Below are 22,011 nucleotides of genomic sequence, written 5' to 3' on the forward strand. Positions count from 1 at the left end.
CTCAGTATAAAGAAATGTGTGCTACCACTTGTGAAAAAAAAACTGCAATTACAACTCAACATAAAACACTGATGATAATAATAGTTTGGATCCCAATTACAGTAAGATTTAAGTCACATGAGAAGTAACAATGTTACCATGGCAACCTTTCCTGTTGCTGGACACTTATCCTGCAGGATTTATTTTTTTTGGAGATGTTTCTGTGAACATCTCTTGATCAATAACAATTAGCAATTTAAGAGAAATGTAATCAGATTCAGAATCATCTTTATTGCCAAGTAAGCTTACACATGAAAGGAATTTGTCTTGGTATACTGGTGCCAAAACAGTAATAATAAACTAATTAAGTAAAATAAGAAAGCAAAAGTAAAAAGCAAGTATTAATTTACATAAATAGAATATATACATATATATATATTTATATATATATATAGTCACAGTGTTACAGAGTTAGACATGCCAGCTACAGTATATACAACATTTACTGTCCACACATTAGTTACAGTCTTTTTCTGTCTCTGTCTTCCCTTTTGTTACTTTATGTCACACTTCAACACACGCACAGCAGCATGATCTCAGCCCCCCTCATTCACTCCTATTGTCAGAAACACTTAAAAGGCCCAGTGTAAGTAGTGTTAATGTAATGTAAATGCAGGCTGTAGAATAGTGCATTTGAAGGGCTGTTATTATTAGCGGGCTACCAGATTAGTTATGGTTGACAACATGCTACTCTCAGCTAAGCACACTGTGGTTACAGTCATTTTACACTTGATTATCCTCACTCTGTGTATCTGCTGTAATTGACTTGCAGTTAAACACTCATAAAACACATAGAGGTGGTATGCTAGCTGCTGCCTCACTGTGTGTTTCTGCTTTTTGAGAGTCCCAGTCCTGTTATATTGTATGTTCCAGTGCAGCAGCATTTTGAAAAACCCCATGTCTCTAATCTCACAAGAAACACTGTCTCTAGCTCACATTCAGCTGCCAACTACGGTTGGACTGATATGACTATGACTCTCAGGGGATGATGAAATGGCAGGACTAATATTATTTGATTAAAGCTACTGATTGCTGATTTGCTGCCTCAGAAGGTTTCTAGTTTTATGCAAAATAAATGCACGCATTTAGCTTTTCTCTTCAAACTGTATCTTATTTGAGTGGAAAAGACACTGAAGCAGAATTTCAACCATTCTGGGGAAACTAAAGCTGCACTGCTGCTATATTCATTTGTTTCAGTCCATCAAAGTTGACTATATTGTTTCATCTATATATTCATGTGTTTAAGATGACACTGCTAATTAGAAGCAAAGAAATACCAACTCATGTGACTCAAACGTATATAAGAGTGCTGGTAAACTGTAATTCTTCTTGGTGACAGATTTTGGTAAAACAAATGTGACTGTTTTCCTGTAATCTACTAATGATGAAGTTGATGCACTACACTGTGCAACCTGATAATTTAACTCAAAAGAATTTTAAAGAGTAAGTTAGATGTGAGTTAGATGTGTTTTGAATAAAAACTTGTTTTTTTAAGTTAAAGAAACACTCTGTTAAGTTTTTTAAGTAAAAGACAGCAGAGCAATGACGTAGTCTGGCTGGCCGGGTATCGAACTTGGGACCTGCTGCTCAAGGAATAAATGATGTGGACTCATCTCAGTGCAATGATTTTGTGGTGCAGTCTCAGAGCAGAAATCCTCGAAAACTGCTTTGTTGATTTTGATCAGACTGTGATCAGACCAGATATTCAGAGACTGAACATCATCAGGGGAAAGTGAACAGTTTTCATCAAGTACATCCCGGTGTTTTGAATGCAAACAAGCTCACCTGGAAAACAGAGTGAGAGACTGTTGAGGTACTTCAGGAGTTGTTTGGTTGGCAGGTCCTTGAACTTTTAAGACAAAATCATCTGCAACTTTAAGAAGCTGCCTCTGTGAGGGAGAATGAGCCAGATGACTCTAAGATCTCTCATTCACTCAAATATTAAAGTGCTATGTCATGGTCCATGGCAGGTTGTCTTTGCTGTGATGAACAATTAATGTCATCAAGATGTGTTCATTGAATGATTCAAATAGTATGCTGTAATTGCACTGGTCTTTTCAAACAACTTAAGTAGCGTTCACTTCACTGAACATTAGCATTCACTGAACACTGATACATTGATTTTGGCCTATGTTAATACAGAGCTGTACTCACTACTGCTACTGCTGCTAATTCACTTCTTCATGGAGACACAATCCCACCATTTATTATTGTTTACATTATTATAAAACATATTTTTCACTTGTATGTCAATAATATTTGTGAATGTCAATCTGCAATGGCCCAGTATACATATTTCTTCTAAATATCTAAAGCTATATGTACCAAATTTGGCGTTTTGTTTTTAAATGTCCCATTATTTTACACTTTTTCAGCATTTTATTTTAATTTACAAACACTAATGCAGTGCCTGTTCAAAATGTGCCTGTTGGTAGGGGCTGATTGGTTGGCCTGCATTAGTGTTGCTTGCTTTCCTGACAGCAGCATGTGCGGTCACTTGGTCTTGTTTGTTACTGCCTGAGTTGGCTGATCCGCTACAAACTGATGTCTGCATGATGGTGTGGAGCGTACTATCGTGACTGAGTTCCACCTCATAACCCTGGCACATGCATGGTGTAAATTGTTCCGGTGCTGCACTAGCCTCATTTTATATTTCAACTTTTTTTTCATGTCAAGTAATAAGAAAACTGGTGTTTGAAGCTTTCTTGACAACTGATCATCCAAAAAACTTCACCTCACATTTTGGCTTTGGAGATAAAGTCATCCTCCTCACGTCTATGGAAGTATTTCTATTTTGAGCTGCCATTTACTATCGGATTAATGAGGAACTGACAGATTGGCAACACATAATCAGGAATCACACAATTTCCATTACATTTGCAATTCTAAGTGATAAACATCATTGGTTTTGACAAAGTATCATGTATCTCAAATGCATACTGTTTGCAGTAAACAAAATCTGTTCAGTTAGTTGAAGCTTGTCTTGGTGAGCAGTGTCATTGATAGCATACTGATTGTGAGATTAGTATTAATTATCCCAACTCTATTCCAAGAGACTGTACAGGTCCCCACGTATAAAAACATTTTAATCCTGTAAGACTATCATCAAAACAGTACTGTATGCTCTGAGACTTACTGTGTCATTAATTGCTATGATGCAAATGAAAGTGTTCAAGCAACCGTCCCCTCTTATCAAACACAGCAGTATAAAGTTTGCTCCTCCAAGCGATTGGAAAACTAAACAATATTTCCCCAAAACACCATCCACAACTTTAACAAAGTGAAGTTGCTTCAGTTTAAGCCTGGGAGAGAGGAGATTGAAAATGTAACAAGGTTGCATTGTGTTTACACATGCTGAACACTTTACAGGTGTTGTGTAAAATATGATATAAACCCACCTTGGTTTGGGGCAATATATTTTTTTACTTCATTATACTATACAGGTAAGTTGCATGCTTAAATGTTAAAAGGGGAGAACAACACATGAATAATGGCCTGTTTAACAGCTAAGCCATGCTGGTTTGACTAAATAATTATTAAATTTAATCTCCATTTACATTTAACCTGTAATAATAATAACAAATGTTATTATAATATTAATAATAAGAATAAGAATAAACTGTACGTGTAACACTTGCTCAGGTTTAGAGGTAAGTTAACTTCAGAAAAGCTCAGTAAAATCTTTAAAGGTTACTGGGCACAGACCTGGGACACTGTAACAGGGTTATTTCCCACACTGGTTACAAGCCTAAATTTTTCTGATTACATCACATATTAAAACATTATTCCACATCGAGATCGTTGTATAACCGCTATGCAAACCACCACCTCCACTGGAACATACATGCCAATTAAACATGCAATTGGATCCGAAAAGTGCTCTATGAATATTATTATTATCATTATAAAGTGGTTGATTGTTGCTAAATTAAAACTATAAACCTGTGCAAACACACAGATAGTAGTGATTTTTTTTTTTAATTAACAGAGTCCATTTTATTTAACAAACCTTTTCTGTTCAGTCTTTCTGTGTAGTAAACAATGCTAAAAGAAAAAGCTAAATATGACCATCAGTCCAGAATTCATTTCAATATGCTCAGCTTTCAAACAAACTATGGAATGTAAACATCATCTCTGACAGCCCATAAACTCTTATGTTTTGGGGTAATTTACTCTGGTTTGTTTGAACTTTATTTGCAGCTGTATTTTCAGATTTATTGTTGATGTTTATTGGTTTCAAGATTTTCTGTGGCGTTTCCAAGTGTTCACAGCCCAATTACAACTTCATAATTAAATGATATTAAAGTGATGTTGGTGATGAAAGGCAGGAAATGGTGGCAAAAATAGAACAAGAAAAATGAAAGCCAGAGGAAAATAATTTGAGTTTCTCAAGGGAGACCACCATTGTTGTCAGATTGTATTAGCATGACTCTGTTTTTAATTAAGCTTATATCAGCGACAGCAATTGCCTGAGTTTTCTTTTTCAATATAAACTGAACAGTGTGTGTGTGTGTGTGTGTGTGTGTGTCTGTCTGTCTGTCTGTCTGTCTGTCTGTCTGTCTCAATCTATCTATGGATATGATTTAGCTGGATTACATTTACACATGCCATTGCAGTGTCTATATATAGATCATGATCCTGTCCCACTAGATAACTAAGCTAATTTTATTAAATGTTGATGCTACTGAAGTAACTTCCACTTACACTCACCGAGGCATGCATTTCGTTATACTGAGTGTACTTTTTCAAAACTGCTCAGACACCTCTCTTAACTGATATGTACAACAGTTAACATCACATCCAAAATACACCATGCACCCATTATCTATACCGCTTATCCCTAAGGGTTGCAGGGGGTGCTAGAGCCAATCCCAGCTGACTTGGCAAGCTTGGGCGAGAGGACAGATCGCCAGTCTATCACAGAGCAGACACATAGAGACAAACAACCATTCACACTCACATTCTCACCTACGGGCAATTTAGAGTCACCAGTTAACCTGCATGTTCTGCATGCAACCAAAACTATTCATACACATCTCAGGATCAACACTGGTAACACAACACTGAGAACATGTCTCCCTGTAATAACATTTTGTCATGAATTACATAGTCAGCAATAAACAATAATGATATTAATGATGTCAATAAATAATAATTGTAATAATAAGCAGTAATAGTGTTTTTATTTATTTATTTACTGCACAACAGCAGTAGATAAATACATGAATAACTTGTAAAAAAAAAAAAAACCTGTAATGCAATACAATACACCAGCTCTGCCATTCCAGTTTTATAGAGGTTGTATATTTTCAGTCTTGTTGGCACCATCAGAAAGGTGATAATTCTACTTTAAGTTTATTACTAAGGTTGTAGCAGGAGGTGTTGCTGGAATGTAATATATTAAATATATATCAGGTGGATGAAATATTAAAAACACCTTTGAGTGTTATGGCAATACATATAATCAGATTGTACAGCTGTACCTACTGGTGTGGTGGTTAGTGAGTTCATTCTGGCAGTGTAGCCACAGCGGAGTACCACTGCCACCAGTACATGTTTCTAGACCACCGAAAATCCCAAGACAGAAAAACAAAAATAAAAACAGCAGCAGACAACACCACTTGTAGAACGAGGAAACAAACTCCTCCATTAAAGTGACTTAAATGCCATATAAGGCAACAAACTGCAACAACTATGCATCAGGTTTATAGAAGAGTTATGGTGCTCCTCTGATTATATAAACACCCTCCCCACAATATTTGTGTCTCCGTGAGCAGTAGTTAATAGAAAAACACACTCATTTACATTTTCTCTCGCTAAAAGCCAAACAGAGCAGCAGAGGTGTTCACAAGATGTGCCTCCACCTACATCCTGCTGCACAATGACTGTAAAATCTTTACACTCATTTACAGTGTGGTCACTGTGCATCCCTGTGGTGCGGTGGATTGAAATGCTAAACACCCATACAACCTCTTTCCTGCATTTACAGTATGCACTTGCATTTGCATGGTGTCAAGTGCTACATGGTTGCACTCTGTTGAATGTTAATGCCAGGTGAATAGACTCCAGCTAGCTGTTAACTCTGACAATACAGTCAGCAGCTGGTTTACATCTTTGACATCAGATAAATAGTATCAACTGGCAGACAGGCTCTGAGGAGTATTTTACTGAAAAACTTGCACTAATGTAGATACTGTTGAGGGCTCATGTCAGACTGATAAACTGATAGGACTGAAAACATGTTTTCTGTTAGATACCAACAGTACATCCAGAAATATTGAACTATTCTTATTTTGGGCTGTTGTGTGATTGAGGGACTGAATATGTCTCATGCTTTTCAGTAAATGCTTAAAAATGTGTTTGTGCTTAAAGACACATGCAAAAAAATCTAGTAATTCTCAGTGTCTTTTTCTCACTGTAGTTCTGCTGTCTTTCTCTTTTGCTTTTCATTCAGTTATCTTTCATCTTTCTGTCGTCTTCTCTCTCTTTTCATATTTTGCCGCAAGGAAGGTATAAATTAAAGATCCCTTGTTATAATAGTTTCTAATTGTTAATCACACAGCCCTGTTAGAGAGCAGTCTAATTGTAATTACAGATGCTTGTTAGCTGGGGTTCTGTCATTAATTAGACACTGTGACCTTGGTAATTACTGCAGACATACATGTATGTGCCAGTGATTTTCCCCACTTTGGAAAGACAGAACTTCACAGGAATTAAAAATAACGTAAAGCCATGTAAATGTTGTCTTTATATAGTCCATTATCCCTTGGTTGGATTTTCCAGTTGGAATGTTAAGACATTAAGTACTTGAAGAGTTTCTTTTTTTGGTAAAACCAGAGCAATGTCACACTGAGAGATGAGCTGTCTTACTCTGAACTTATTCCAGTTATCTGTCACCAGATATTTAATAACATCAATTCTATTTAGAGGTGAGTAGTATGTTTTTCTAAAAACAGTATCGATTCACTGTTAGCTGACCCCAGTAGTGGTCTGGTAGACTGTAAATTTCCAAGCAATATCTGTTTTTCTTGTTGCTTATAATCGGCAGCCATCCATCCACTATAAGAACACTACTGATTTTACTTTTCACAAGAAGTATGAAGGTAATGGGTGTCATAAAGCTTTGTCACCCCTGCTGTGCACACACTTATGGTATGAAAACACTTCATATTGGTGAATAATTGAGATTATTAAAGTCAATCATTGTGGTCTACATAAGGATAAAACACTGCCAAATTAGCAGACACAGACTCTCAGTAACTGGGATCTGAGAACAGATCTGGGAACAGATCCTGCTAAAGAAAAACAGGGATTAACTACAGCTTGGGCATTATCTTTGTTGCTCCAGTCGTTGGTTCTGTTGGCTAAGATAACACTTTACTCAGCAAAGTAATTGTTGACATCTTGTAACCAACATGACGTACATCAGTTATAGAAGTCGAGTTACTTTCAAGTGCCGTTTTGGGACATTAGTCAGAACAAAATTAGTTTGTAGTACAGAATGTTCGTTAAACAAAAAGTTAATGTCCGAGATGGATCATAATCAGTACACATGGCTTAGGGTTGGTTAACATGGATATGGTGTGTAGTTTGATGCTCCCACTGGGGGGCAGAAGTATGTGACAGTTGTGTATGTGTGTTAATTTTCTGTGTATGCAGGAAAAGCCAGTGTCCCATACTACTGTTCCCCAACTAATTTCTCTCTGTCTTTTCTTCCACCCTCCAGGCACTTCCTTTTTAAGACAGGTACAGGCACCACCCCCCTCTTCTCCACGGCAACTCCTGGCTACACTATGGCAACAGGCTCCGTGTACTCCCCGCCCACCAGGCCATTGCCGAGGAATACCCTGTCCCGCTCTGCCTTCAAGTTCAAGAAAACCTCAAAGTACTGCTCGTGGAGGTAAGATGGAATGAAGCACAGTCCTGTTGGATACTGCTTAAGGCTACAATATGCAATTTCTAAAAATCAAGTTAGCACTAACATGAGACTTGAAAGCAAATCACTCCGCTGATCCCACCCCTCCCTCTGTCTGCACCACGCTACCCAGCCCTTCACGTACATCTTCAACGTGTACACTGTCTCAGCTATGCAGGAATCTCCAGAGGAGAATCTCTCTGCACTGCTACCAGGCTGTTGAATGACTCTGGGTCAAAGGAACCTTTGCCAGGACCTCCACACACCAAGACATGTTTCTGAACAAATTTCAACAACAACAACAACAAAAAAAAAAAAATACAAAAAAGTTTTATACTGGACCATTTTTATCATTGGCAAAATACAAATCTAATACAAGAACCATTTTCATTCGTTCCTTGCAAAAAACACCTGCACACATGTCAGTCGAAGTGGTCTAGTTCAGGTATAAATATGGGAATTTCAGACAAATAACAATGGCTAGGACAGTAGCCTACTTTCTGTCCACAACAGGAGTTAAAGTCAAAATAATCAATACAACCAAGGCACTTAAAATATATATATGGTGACCTGATTTTGACAGTTTACAACTTGAAGTAGTTTGGGCTCGACTCTGTGTTACTTGTCCACCTGAAATTGGACAGGTCAGCACAGGAACATTGTTAAACATCATTCACCAGAAGTCCGGCATGTCTGTATCAAAGCTGCTAACTAGATTTTTAAGTATTAAGTATTTGAATTAAGTAAAAAAAAAAAAAAAAAGTATCATGCTTAAAATAAATCTAAACAGGATGTCTCTCTGTGAAGGACTTTTTCAGAAGAGAGGAAATTCATATCCAAACACACACAGTTCAACTGATATCCCTGAATGTGATAGGAATAAAATGTAAAGCTGATATTTTTGGATGCTTTGACATTACTGGGAAATCCACAGTTCAATCCACTATTATTGCAGAATGTGAAAAAAGAAATAGAGTCAGTACAATATATTCATCCAAATATGTATATTATTAGAATACTTTACAAGGTGTACTGTGCATACACAGTGGTAGTGTGTATTCACTGACAGGCATTCTTTTGCATTTAGATATTACTCTTTTAAAGTGTGTTTTTCCTGCCTTTGGCTTCCTTTTCCACACAGCTTTATTTCTCTCTTGTCTATCTGTCTTTCCTCACTCCTTTCTCTTATCTTCTATAATCTCCCTCTCAATCCCCCCCACCCCCCACCCCACCATTCTATTCTTTGAATTTCTAGACAGGAGCTGCTGCTTAGAAGTGTACTGAATGACTCATAATTGTTAAACGTAGATTTAATGGCATCCTAGCATCTGGTGGTTTTCACACATCACTTTCAGAAAATGGCACGTCGAGCCGCTCACAGTAATTTAATGAGAAGATAAACTTAGTCATACTGCTTCTGGAAGATATAGAATCCTTTAGGAAAATCATATTTTCCTAAAGGATGGTTGTTTATCAACCATCCTGGAGAGAGGACATTTAGTATTTAGGAAATTAATGTTATTTTGAGACTATTTCTTCTTGGTAAAACCACAGTTGTGAATGGAGGTAGTTTGACATTTAACATAAAAATTGTAAAATGAATATTTACAGAATGAATCAACTGTCAGTAGTGTCTTATATTGTCTTTGGTGTTATGTTGTTGTTGATGTAGTGGACATAATGTAGTAAAAATATTGAGAAACCACATAACTATATTTTCCATTGTTGCAGGGCATCTGTTCGTTCTTGGATAGCAATTTTCTTCATTGTGAAAAATGCTGAAGATTGCAATTAAATCTCATCTGTTGACAGCCTCAGTCCAGCAAAAATATAGTGGTCACAGTGAAGAAAAAAAAACAGGTAGCGCAAGGAGAGGAGATGTATAACAGCCTTAATATAGTTGGATACATTAAACACAGGCCAGTTTCAACCTCACTGAATCTGCGTCAGTAAAAACAGATTGTTTATACCTTTTAGACAACACACCAGAATTAGCAACATAATCACAATGAAACATTTATATAATTAAAGAGAAAGAAATAATGACAACACTTCAAATCATATCACTAAAAATAATGTAGTCATATCAGTAGAGATGATTATGAACGATGCAAAGGGCTTATAATCCATTTCCTCATTCAGACCTGGATAAATTAGGGCCTCAAATTAAAAAATCCAATAGGTTTTCCCTTTACAGCAGTATTTTGATGGGTAATTCTGCAGGCATGTTTATCTTCAGTCTGTCCTTCAGGCGTCTCCTTGTCTGTCCAGTGAAGAAATGTTTACTGGGACAAGCGATGCAATACGCTACATGTGGTACAGAGTTAATGAAATGTTTGTTTTTGTATGTTTCCCCTGTCCTTAAATCTGAGAACTTTTTCCTTTGCAGTACATTGGGGCAATGTTTACACATGGTGTTCATACATACATTTATATGTGCCCATAGGCCTTTTTATCCATTCCCTCCCCACTCTAGGTGGCAAATAACTGTGAACTAGCTTGTCTCTGATGCTAAAGGGGTTTTTAGAGCATCATTCTTACCAGTTTCTCTCATTCAAATGTGGGAAGGACACAATTTATTTGAAGTGCGTTTATACATTCCTAATTTTAGAAGGCTCAACTCCAATAGAGCATTGACATTACTCATAGTCAGACAACTGTGAATATTTTTAGCTTACCGGTGGCAGAACTAAAAAGCTGGTTAAAGCCAGTTAGCAGCCAAAGAACTGTTACATTGCCAGAATTTGATATGTCAGTCCTAATCAGTGTGTTACGTTGCCAGGTCTGTGGGTCAGAATCACGGTCAGAGACCTCTACTTTTATTGAGCTTAGCTCCCACCAGCAGCACCAACTAGCAGCAGTTTCTGTCTCTTCTGTGGCAGCGAACTAAACACACGGTTACATGACCTCACCAAGAGTAACTTAACCACCCATAATCCCATACACTTCACTGCGGCTATGGCTGTGTGCTCACACACACACACACACACACACTCATTTACCACAGCAGAACCACTAGACTGTGTCACACACACAAGTTATGTGGATATGTGACATCAAAAACAGGAAATGCACAGGGTTTGAGCTGCAACAGTAAATCTAGAAGATGTTTCTTTGTATTGTGAAGGTTATTAGAAACAAAACTGAACAAAGTGACAGCAACAACAATTGCTTGTTTCTTGTTTTTTCTTTCAGGTGTACAGCCCTCAGTGCAGTAGGACTATCTGTACTGCTTTCTGTCCTGCTCTGTTACTGCATAGGTAAGACCTCTCTCTCTCTCTCTTTCTCTCTCTCTCTCTCTCTCTCTCTTTCTCTCTCTCTCACACACACACACACACACTTGAAAGTCAGTGCCATTAATATATGCACCCGCTGTAGTCTGAAAGGTTAGTTTGGCCCAGGCACAGGAAAAAAACAAGACTTTTATTTGTGCTTCCCCTGATTTGTCCATTGTTAATCCCTCATCATCTCTTCCAATCTTGTCCAGTTGCCCTCCCTCTCTGGCTTTGTCTGTATCAGCCCTTCTTGTACTCTTGTTGCTGCGTGCCTTGGTTTTCACTCTGCGGTATGAGCCCATCAGATAACCACACTGCCATGGTTTTCCTTGCTCCAGGCCTTTTTCTTCCCTCTCTCCCACACAGCTGCTTTCCAGGATGTGCCACAGGTGAAGTGTAGGGTAATATGTCAGGCAGATTTTATGGTAAATTGTAGCTGGACTCCACATTGGAAACATTGTTTAAGTGATAAATTGCTGGCAACCGGTGCCATCAGAATTTCACCATGACTGTGTCAAAAGGACTCATGTGAACTTTCCTCCACTACAATTTTTTTTTTTTAATATAACAACATTAATTTAAGACCTTAATCACTCTCTTCATTAGACAAAATCTGTAGTGATGACAGATAAATATGTAGTTAAATATGTAGTTACAAATAATAGCAATGCTCTGTGCACAGCAGGATTAACTCAAAGAGTTCATTGTGGTGGCAGCTGTGGCTCAGGAGGTAGAGTGGGTCACCCACTAATCAGACGGTGAGTGGTTCGATCACCAGCTTCTCCACTCCATGTCCTGAAGTAGGAAGATACTGAACCCCAAATTCACTTGTGAATGTGTGTGCATGTGTTAGAGGTAAGAACAGAACAAGCACTGTCTGAATGTGTGTGAATGGCTGAATGTGACCTGTAGTGTAAAGTGCCTTGAGTGGTCAACATGACTAGAGAAGTTCTATATAAGTGCAGTCCATTCACCATATTTAGGTTTACACAAACCTAACAAAGCTAAAGGTGAAGCGTGGTATTCCAGCATATAAAAAAGCACAAAGACTCTGTAACATTTTTGATATTTCTCCCAGATTTTTTTCTTTTTCAGGGATTGGTCATATGTGCAAACATGTGACCAATATACCCTTTAAAATGCAATTCAAAACATCTTGCTAATACAACATGCATTTATCAACTTAGTGGCCTTAGTCTCTTTAGTGTTTAAATGGCACATTTGTAGGACATATTTAATCTCAAACATTCCCTTTTAACCATTGTTGTATAAATTAGGTGACACTTCCCCTCAGTGTGATTTTGATCTGCCCGAGGTAGCAGAGTGAAATATAATTATGTCAGGTTAAAAATTGTGGGTTAATCAAAGTCTACATCATTTTACAATGTTAATACTCTGCATGTGTAATTACAAATGCTGACAGCTCTGAAAAATGTCCCTTGAAGCCAACAGACTGACTCTGAGTTGTGTTACTGTATGAAATCAGAAAGGTTACATGAAGTTTTCACTTTAATGTAATACAAATTTAATCAATTTTCAAATTGATTTTGGTTTTGCAAACATGATTTTTGTGGTAGATTTGAATGTGTTATCATCCAAACTCCCAAGAGTGTGTCACTGAAGTCATTAACCTCCTCAGTTTATACCAGCAGGCGTATGTATTTGCACGTAAGCAGTGGGGATTGTCCATGCATATGGTCCCATGGTTTAAGTGGTCTTTCAAAGGCTTTTCTTCTCCGATAAGAATACAGTTTAGAATATGCATTGCTTCTTGATACTCCGATTTGACTGTTTTCATTTTTGTCCAAATCTGAATCTCTCTCTCTACTTGAGAGTAAGCCCAACATATTTGTTAAGTACAGGCTTCAGTCCAAAGAGAAAACAAATTACTATTAGTCTTTTAAATCCCAATGGAGGCCATGCATTTACAGCTTTTGTCATAAAAAAACACTTAAGTGCTTTTTTTCTTCTCCCCTACAATGCTTTAAAACTATCAGGTCAGTTTGCTCCTTGTTAGGGTGTGTGCAAGAGATATTAAAAAAAAAGCCTAGAGCGAATGAGAGAGGAAGGAATGATAGAGAGAAGTCAGAGGGGAGGAAGAGCTGTATGTTTTCTAAAGGTCATCGATTCCCACAATGAACAGAAGCAATTAAGATTGGAGCTCAGATGGTCCTTGGACTTGGAGATCTCTTGCCACAGGCTAGGGCATGTGTGTATGCGTGTGTGGGGGGGGCATGAATCATCAATCTGTCTCACACATCATCACAATACACACACATACACGAAGAGGCATTCTCAAATATCGACTTGCAAAGATCTACACAACATACATACACACACACACACACACACACACATATTAACACACGCTCATGTGCATGCACACACACGCTGAGAAACATATACACAAGGGTGCACATGCACACATATTTTGATTGGCACATGAAAATATCCCAGACACATGTTCACACACACACGTGTGCGTGCACACACACACACACACACACACACACACACACACACACACACACACACACAGAGTACCTTTGGCCTTGACAAACTGACATAATGACATACCAGACAACATATGATCCCTGTCTGTTCTTGTGTGTGTTTTTCTAGGATATATGTATGTGTCAATCATACTTGGTGCTCCTTTATATACCCTTGTGGATGTGTGTGTGTGTGTGTGTGTGTGGTGTGTGTGTGTGTGTGTGTGTATTTCTCTTGAACTGACCTCATTCTTGGCCAGTTTGATGTTAGAGAAAAGCTTTTCTTTTGTTTATTGTTCTTATTAAAATGTACCACAGTCAGTCATTATTACTATGTATTGAAGTAAATTAAAGCAGATAAAAGATGACAAATAGGGAGAAAATTAAAGAGAAAATTCACATAGAAGAGTCATTTTAGACAGCAAAACAATAGAGTTGTAAAGATTAACCGATACACTGCAGATAGAGCTACTTCAATACAAAACCAGAGATAACCAACATCTGTGAAAAATCCAGCAAAGAATATGACTGTCAGAATAACATCAGCTCCTTCAGATGGAAAGCATGAAGACAACCTCATCAGCTAAGCACACTGATGCCTGCACTTATTAAACAGATTTTAAACCCTTGTGGTTAAAAAAAATGCTGTATAATAGAAAATGCATTACAGTGTCCAAGACATACAATTAGTATCTTGCTCCAGTCAGTATCTAAAACCAGTTAATGCTGTAGTCTTTCCATTAATGTGCTGTTCTGCTGATGCAGATTTTTAAGCTGCACAGTGTTCTGGATCTGTTACCAAATCCTGTCTCGTCTGATTGTTGGCTGACTTTTATGGAAAAATTGACTGTGGGTTTTTTTTCTAACAACCAAACATTACAGCATATTCACAGAGTGAAGTGCATGTCTGGAAGGAGCTATAGTACAGTTTGGAGAGAAGTTTTGCTCAAATGTCCAACAACTTTATGTCTCAGTGATGTTCAGACCTTTCTTCCTGCACCCACCACCATTACCTTTCCAAAATCGATTAGATCACTCTCTAAGCCCATTCATAATAAACAGTGCTCATGCATAACAAGTGGGGAAATGGACTAGCTCCTGCCTGCATGCACCTGTGGCAACACATAAAGAAATGTAAAGGGATGATTCAGAGTTGCTGTTATTTCTTGGTGCGTAATTTATATGCTAACAGGCAAGATTGTGCAAACAGACACATGTGCATACATAAATCCCTCCTGTGACTGTGCCTGTGAGCCAGGCTGTGCCCTGCTAAACAAGGCCATGCACCTGTTACATGCCTATTCAATGAACTCCTTAGGATGCCAGTGTATTTGTGATTCTCGCTGGGGTGCGCTGGTTTTTAATGATTCTGTAGAATTCAGTCATTCAGATCATTTTTGGTTCTGTATTTTTCACAAAGAGATGATTTCTCTTCACCCACAATTCTCTGTAATTATCAGTGTGAGTCAAAATAAGTTGAAGACTGAAGATACACCGCTTAGTTTCGGTTATTCCAGGAATTCGCTCGCTGACTCCTGAATTCGCTCCTTTACAACATTTGCATGCAGGCCTAAGCTACATTACCATGGGTCTAATATCACCTTGGGAGCTACAGTGGAATGATTTGTAATCATTAGCAGAGGTTGATTTTAATCTCTTATGAATCTGCCATGTCAGTACTTTGTAAAATAACAAGGGCACCATGTTCAGTATGTCCGAACACAGCTCAATACTGGTGTGGCTTGGATGAGTGTGTTTTTTTTTCCCCTAGGAAAAAAATGCCACAGCCTTTGTAATGTTTGTTTTTAGCTGGATAGTCACCATCATGAGAATATTTACCTCCACAGTTTCTGCAGTGGTTGACAAGGTTTTGTTTCTTCTGAATGTCTGCCATCATTTGAATGTTTGGTCAGTCTTTTGGTCTTTCCGTCAGCTGTGCCATGGTGTAGAGAGTCATCTAGGGTAAGCTCTGGCTCCCATAGTGTCTTTCAGTGCAGCCCGGATGATGTACAGCTTTGTGTTGTTTGAGTTTTGATCTCTGAATCAGCATTAGCAAACTCACTGTTGTTAGCTAGTATTCTTAGCCTGGTGTGATAGCTGTCCAGATGTCCACCTGGTTCCTGCATGAATTTTCTGAAGACACAAACTTGAAATTTTGCATTTTCCTTATGGATAGAAATAACCAGATAACCCCTGCTTTGTGTCTGCATATTTGTCGTCTGCTTGTGTGTCATGAATATTGCGGAACATTTTGAGCCTAGCATTTGCAATGACATTGAACAGCAGCAATAGTTTATTCTAACTATTTATTTGTATCACCAAAAGGCATAGTTTGACTTAAAAACAACATAACATTGTGAACATTACACATAATAAATCCCAGCTGACACCGGGCGAGAGGCAGGGTACATCATGGACAGATTTCTAGTCTGTCACAGAGCCAACACAGTATAGAGACAATGATTCACATTCACATTCACACCTACGGCAATTTTAGAGTCACCAATTGTATGCGGACTGTGGGAGAGAACCCATGTAGGCACAGGGAGAACATGCAAACTTCACACAGAAAAGATCGAACCGGGACTCCAACCCAAAACCTTCTTGCTGTGAGGCGATGGTGAGGCACTGCACCACCATGCCATCCTCCAACAAATCAAATATACAGAAAGTATAAAATTGCTTTGTACTGTTGCATGGTCTTTAGTTGTACACTCATATAAAAGCATTATGGCTGGGCCTTCCATATCGTATCATCTCGCCTGGACATGCATCTTCAGGGAATTAAGTTATTGTCAGCAGTTTCACCTGTTGGTATATAGCACTAGGACTAAAACACGAAGTGAACCAGTTTCCTCTGACTCATCCATCTTAACACAGTTGCTGTCTTTCAAGTGGTGGATCAGGTGGTCCCTCTTAGTGTGAGTCAGATTATCAAGACTGAACAGTTTGCTCTACTGAACAGACATAGTAAAAGCTGACAGTTCACCCTAGGTTGTTGATGCCAGTTGAACACAGTAGGACAGTTTGTCTTCCATCGATCCAAGCGGTTCTCCTGTTGGGATTTTTTTTTCCCAAAAAATCTTCCACAGGATGGTTTTCAGCGCTGAATTCAAATCACAGCTTCAAATTCACAAGCCAATTAAAATTGGTAATATTAGGAAATACTGATGTATTGATAATAACAACAGGTAATTTTAATAAATCTTCACAAACCTTTTTTGACTTTTTTTTGCCTTCTTTAAATCCACAACTAAGTTCTTCTGAAACGTTCTGTTACCTCCTAAATTTCTTAAAAAGGTTCTCTTAGAGACAACCAGTCTTGTATGACTGTTACCATAGCCAGTAATCCTCTTACTTTATCACACTGACACACACACACACACTCACACTCACTCACTCACTCACACACACACACACACACACACACACACACACATACACAAACACACTCACACATGCAGGCCCCTGTCGATTAGCTGGCACTCTCCCGTGACCCTTTGCTCCTGTCCTCACCAGGAGGGGTGGTGGGTAACGGGCTAGCACAGCATGGCTCTAATTTAATGAGGCAGAGCGGTGTGTGCGTGTGTGTGTGTGTGCACGCACATTTGGAGAAGGGTGGGAACTAAGGACTAATTGGTCCTTGACACAACTCTCTCTAATATCTGCTGTGTGGGGAATCCAGACTCCTGCACAAACCCACCAAACACAAAGAGCTTACTAATTTTTATTTTTCTAATATGTTGTGTACTGCCTATGACAGTACACGACATATTAGCACATTTCCAACATCTAACTTCTCAGATGCCAAATAATTCAGGATTTGTTTGTTTTACTTGTGCTGTTAAGAGGCTCCCAAACTTATTAGAGAAACACATTGATCCTTTGTTGTTGTTTTTTTTTTTGTTTGTTTGTTTTTTGTTTAGTTTGGCTCCCCCAGAAATGATCTCATTTAAGGACATTAAATATTGGCACAACAGCTAACACTCTTATCACTTTTGCTTATGTTAGTAGTGGCCTTAGGGTTAGTGGTTTGTGTTTGTGGAGAACATTGTGATGCTGAAGTTACAAACAGAAAACAAGGCATGATCACTAAATGATTCTAGACCATCTAAGGATAGGCTACGCAAAAGGAATCTGTTATAAAAGTAAAACCATATCAAAATGTAATGGGCAGATTGCCATAAAATCTGTTGACCACATACATGCTCCCATTAAATTACATTTTGAGACCCTTAATGTTCATAATTGCTTAGTGGTCTGTGCTCCAGCACCACCATCAGGACAAATAGTCGAGCAAACATGACAGAATGGGATCCTGTTAAAATCATAGCTGGAGACAAATTAGGTTTTTCAGGTGAGACTGGGTGAAAAAGAAGTGCAGTAAAAAAGTGCAGTAAAAATGCTACTGTGCTCCTGTTGGCCTCAGCTGCTTGTTGATTGCTGACACATTGTGCTCTTGTCAGTCTGTGTTCTCTCTCTCTCTGATCGGGCCAGCCACGTTTTAGATTGAGTCTGATTATCCTCGGCTCTTTTTTTGGAGTGTTATTGTACACAGGTCTCTTTTTTTCTTAACTTAAATTGTCTATCTGAGCGTCAGGTTTGTGTACATTTTCCACATTTCCACGAGGACTGCACGATTAATCGTAAAAACATAACGGTTCGTCCCATTTCCAAATGACTCACTCGCTTCTGTTTCACGGTGCATTCAGGGCACGCTGTGTTCACATGTTGTCTTATTTGCTTCACAACAATCCCAGTCGCTCTATCAATCACACTTACACGGTGTACGGCAAAACACGCTATTAATTCAACATTGAGGCAGGCAGCTCAATCATCGTCCTCATTTCTCTTCGTCATCCACAGCGCTCCGCTGTCAGTCACCGTTACTATAGTAACCCGACGCGGCGTCGGCACGTGTAGGACAAACAGGGAGGAGGCAGACAGAAACAGATTAGAGAGCCTACTCGGGGGAGTGAGACGGAAACATGAGCGACACTGAGGAAAATCCAGGTGGCGAGAGTGATGCTGTACTCGCACCGATAAAAGGAGCACTTCCCAGGACCTTTAAACCTGACGATAATAAGCAATGCTTCGCCACTGCAACACTATGAGTCTCTGTAACCATCTCAAATGTCACCATAACATAAATAACCACAATGTGTATAAATAAATGTTTCTGTTCTATTTTGAAAAAAAAAAAAACAGATTTATTTTAGCCTGATAATCTCCTGTCTAACAGTAATCTGGAAAAATCTGGGTTTTGTTGAATAAACAGTTCTTTTCTTTTTGCTGAAGATATTTTTTCTTTTTTTCCTCCTGAATCCAGCAGAATGAGAAACAGTGGGCTGTGCTGTGTACTATCAATATGTAAGTGTAAACACAGGCAACAGCCTACAGTATTAAATTGCTGTGTGTAATTTTGTTAGATTGACTGGGCAAAGCAGAAAACCAAATCCCCCCTCTGCTGCTTCACTCTGCAAAATGCCACATCAGCTTTGCAGTTCTTCATCAGACAATCAGCGTAATTCAGCAGACGCCCTGTAGAATATACAGGATGAAAGATTAAGGAGGGAGGTGTGATGGTGAATAGAAATAGGCTTTGTGGGTGTGGATGTGTCTTTTCTGTCTGGTTTACACCAATTTGACTTTTTTTTTTTTCCTCATCATGTTACATCTCAATTGAGATGCAAGGGTAGGGAAGGAAACAGCAAGTGAGCAGATAATTTACAAGCTCAAGGGCACACACACACACACACACACACACACACTTATATAGAAAAAGAAAAACACATAGGTGGTAGAGGTGAGTGTTGTATTGCATTATGTCAGATTAGCTGCCAGAGGCTTCCTTTGATGCTAACGCACTCCACACTATCTATCCCTGGGTACTGGTGTGTGTGTGTGCAGTTGCTCATTTAATTTGTGTACCTAGCCTGAGAGGATTGTAGATGTTATTCATGTTTCCAGAAACATACTGCTAGTGCTCAGTAAGCCTCACACAGCCCCAAGTGTACATGCAACCTCACACTCACACACATACTCTTCTTTTGTCTGCTTGACACAGATACACAATTTTTTAATCATTGTTTGTGTGTGTGTGTGTGTGTGTGTGTGTGTGTGTGTGTGTGTGTGTGTGTGCATTTTCTCTTTTATCACCTGATCTATATTCTTTTTCTCTTCTTTTTTTGCATTCCCTATTCCCCCTCCCTCTCTTACTTTTGTTGTTCACCACCCCTTCCCTCTTTTTGCTGTATTCTCTGTCCTCCCTTTCCCATCATTTTATTAATCTTCCCTTCTATCTCCTTGCACACTGTATTAACCTGTCTGTTCCTCTCCCCTTTTCTCTCTCATACTTCTTTCCCTCCTCCTTTTCCCAGCTATGCACCTGTTTGGCCTAAACTGGCAGCTTCAGGAGAGTGAGGGATATGGAGCATTTGAAAACGGAGGAGGAGGGAGAGACACGACTCCCAACACCTTTATGGTCTCCACGGACAATGGTGAGTTCCTATTTAAACACATTTTCTGTCCTTTCTTCAAACAGGAAAATAATATTATGTATAAAAGTTGGCAGCAGGTGTTTGTTCCATTTTACACTATCTTTAGACCAGAAATGTTCATGACGCAGTGTTTTCCTGATATTACCATCTGTTACTCTTAGCAGTGTATCAAAGGTTATAGAGTTTCTGACAGATGATGACTCTCTGTTCAAAACAAACTCTTGAGTAGGAACATGAAAGTTTTAGCCAGCCACTTTCAGTTTCTGATGTTTATATTATCAATTTGAGGTCTGAGTCGACCTTTTGGCTCTTACATTAACAACATATGTGTCCAACCGGGCTATTAGGAATCAGCAACATGTTTCAGTGACTCAGATCCTTCTGAAAATGACTGTAGAACTGTAGACAGACAGACAGAGATTCCTCCATGAATAGTTAGATATTTGTAAAATTCATTTTCATTAATAATAAATAACTCGCAGTAAATTAAGCAAAAGCTAGGGTGTCACCTTTTAAAAGCACAGGGTACCACTTCAGCATTCTTTCAACATGCAGGTAGTCTGATTAGACTTCTAATGTTCTGTACCGCCTGAGTCAAGCAGACCATAGCCCACTGGCTGCTGACATACACATTGTGGTTTTGAGGTGACAGTGAACTCTCTGTGTTAAACCACAACCACCATATCTCCCTAACCTTAACCAAAGAACTTTTGTTGCCTAAACCACAGACGGGACTCTGGATGTGAAACCCGGTCTCTGGTGTGACAGTCTTGCCTGCCAGCCACCCCAACCACTTCCTTGCAACTCCACTGCTGTTAATAAAGGGGTGCTCATTAAGCGCCTCCATGTGATGAGTTGTGAGCGAGAACAAGCATCAAAAAAGCACAGTTGTACTCTTGCACTCACTCTCTCAAATTCAAATAAGCTGTCTTGGCATGACAGATCAGACACCTGTTCTACCAAAGCAGTACAGAAAGTTATTAACACTGACATATGATTAACAATAAATACACAATGATATGCTACAACTGCCATATCAAGTACAATATGATAAAAGGCATTAAATAGCAATTATATTCTCACTGTATAGAGGGAAGTGAGATTCTGTCGCAGCTTGTCTTTTATGACAAAGTGAACACAGCCTCCCTGGGGAACTGAGACGATTTGGTTGATCCAGATCGTTTCTGAAGATCTGGTCTGAACCTCTGGTGTTTGTGTGGGTAGAGATTCAGGATCAGCTGGCAGAGGGGACTCTTGTCGTTCAATCAGTCAATCAGTTAATCAATGAAATATATTTGTATGTATGTATATTGTATGACTGCATGCATACTGACTGACAATTTCTGTATTTCCTGGTGTGAATTCATTTTTCAGAGGATTGCTTTTGAAAGCTCAATACTTTGGTCTTTTCCATATTTACAATTAGTGCCCATGTTTAACTAAACTTGTGTAGGATGTCCAGGCTCTGCTGTGAGCCTTCTGTGGAGGGGGGGCAGGAGAACCAGATCATCAGCAAATCATCCAACCTCTGTATCCTGCAGAGTGACACCAGGGACTGTGGATTATTGCGGTTGCTCTGCAGATGTGTATTGAAGAGGGTTGGGCTCATACTGTGGCCCTCTTTCACCCCATGGTGCTGATTGAAGTAATGTGGTTCTTTAGTTTTCAAGTTCAACCTTTGTTTTAATTGCACATCTGTTATTCAGATACATTGGTTTCATTAAGTTATAGGTTTTACCCTCCATGCTAATCTCCAGTAATCACTAAAAGTGCCCTTCATGCAAAATACA

The 22,011-nt window shown here is 38.9% G+C and overlaps 1 protein-coding gene across 1 annotated transcript in view; it reads left to right on the forward strand.

The window, feature by feature from the left end:
* Positions 1–22,011, forward strand: part of LOC108887372 (teneurin-3-like) — a 270,632-nt gene that overhangs the window by 153,034 nt on the left and 95,587 nt on the right. Inside the window, 3 exon segments of the mRNA XM_051070563.1 lie at positions 7,766–7,939; positions 11,150–11,214; positions 20,102–20,221. Of these exon segments, the coding sequence (XP_050926520.1) occupies positions 7,766–7,939; positions 11,150–11,214; positions 20,102–20,221 (359 nt within the window).

The sequence above is a fragment of the Lates calcarifer genome, linkage group LG5 (assembly GCF_001640805.2).
Source record: "Lates calcarifer isolate ASB-BC8 linkage group LG5, TLL_Latcal_v3, whole genome shotgun sequence".
Classification (NCBI taxonomy): domain Eukaryota; kingdom Metazoa; phylum Chordata; class Actinopteri; family Centropomidae; genus Lates; species Lates calcarifer.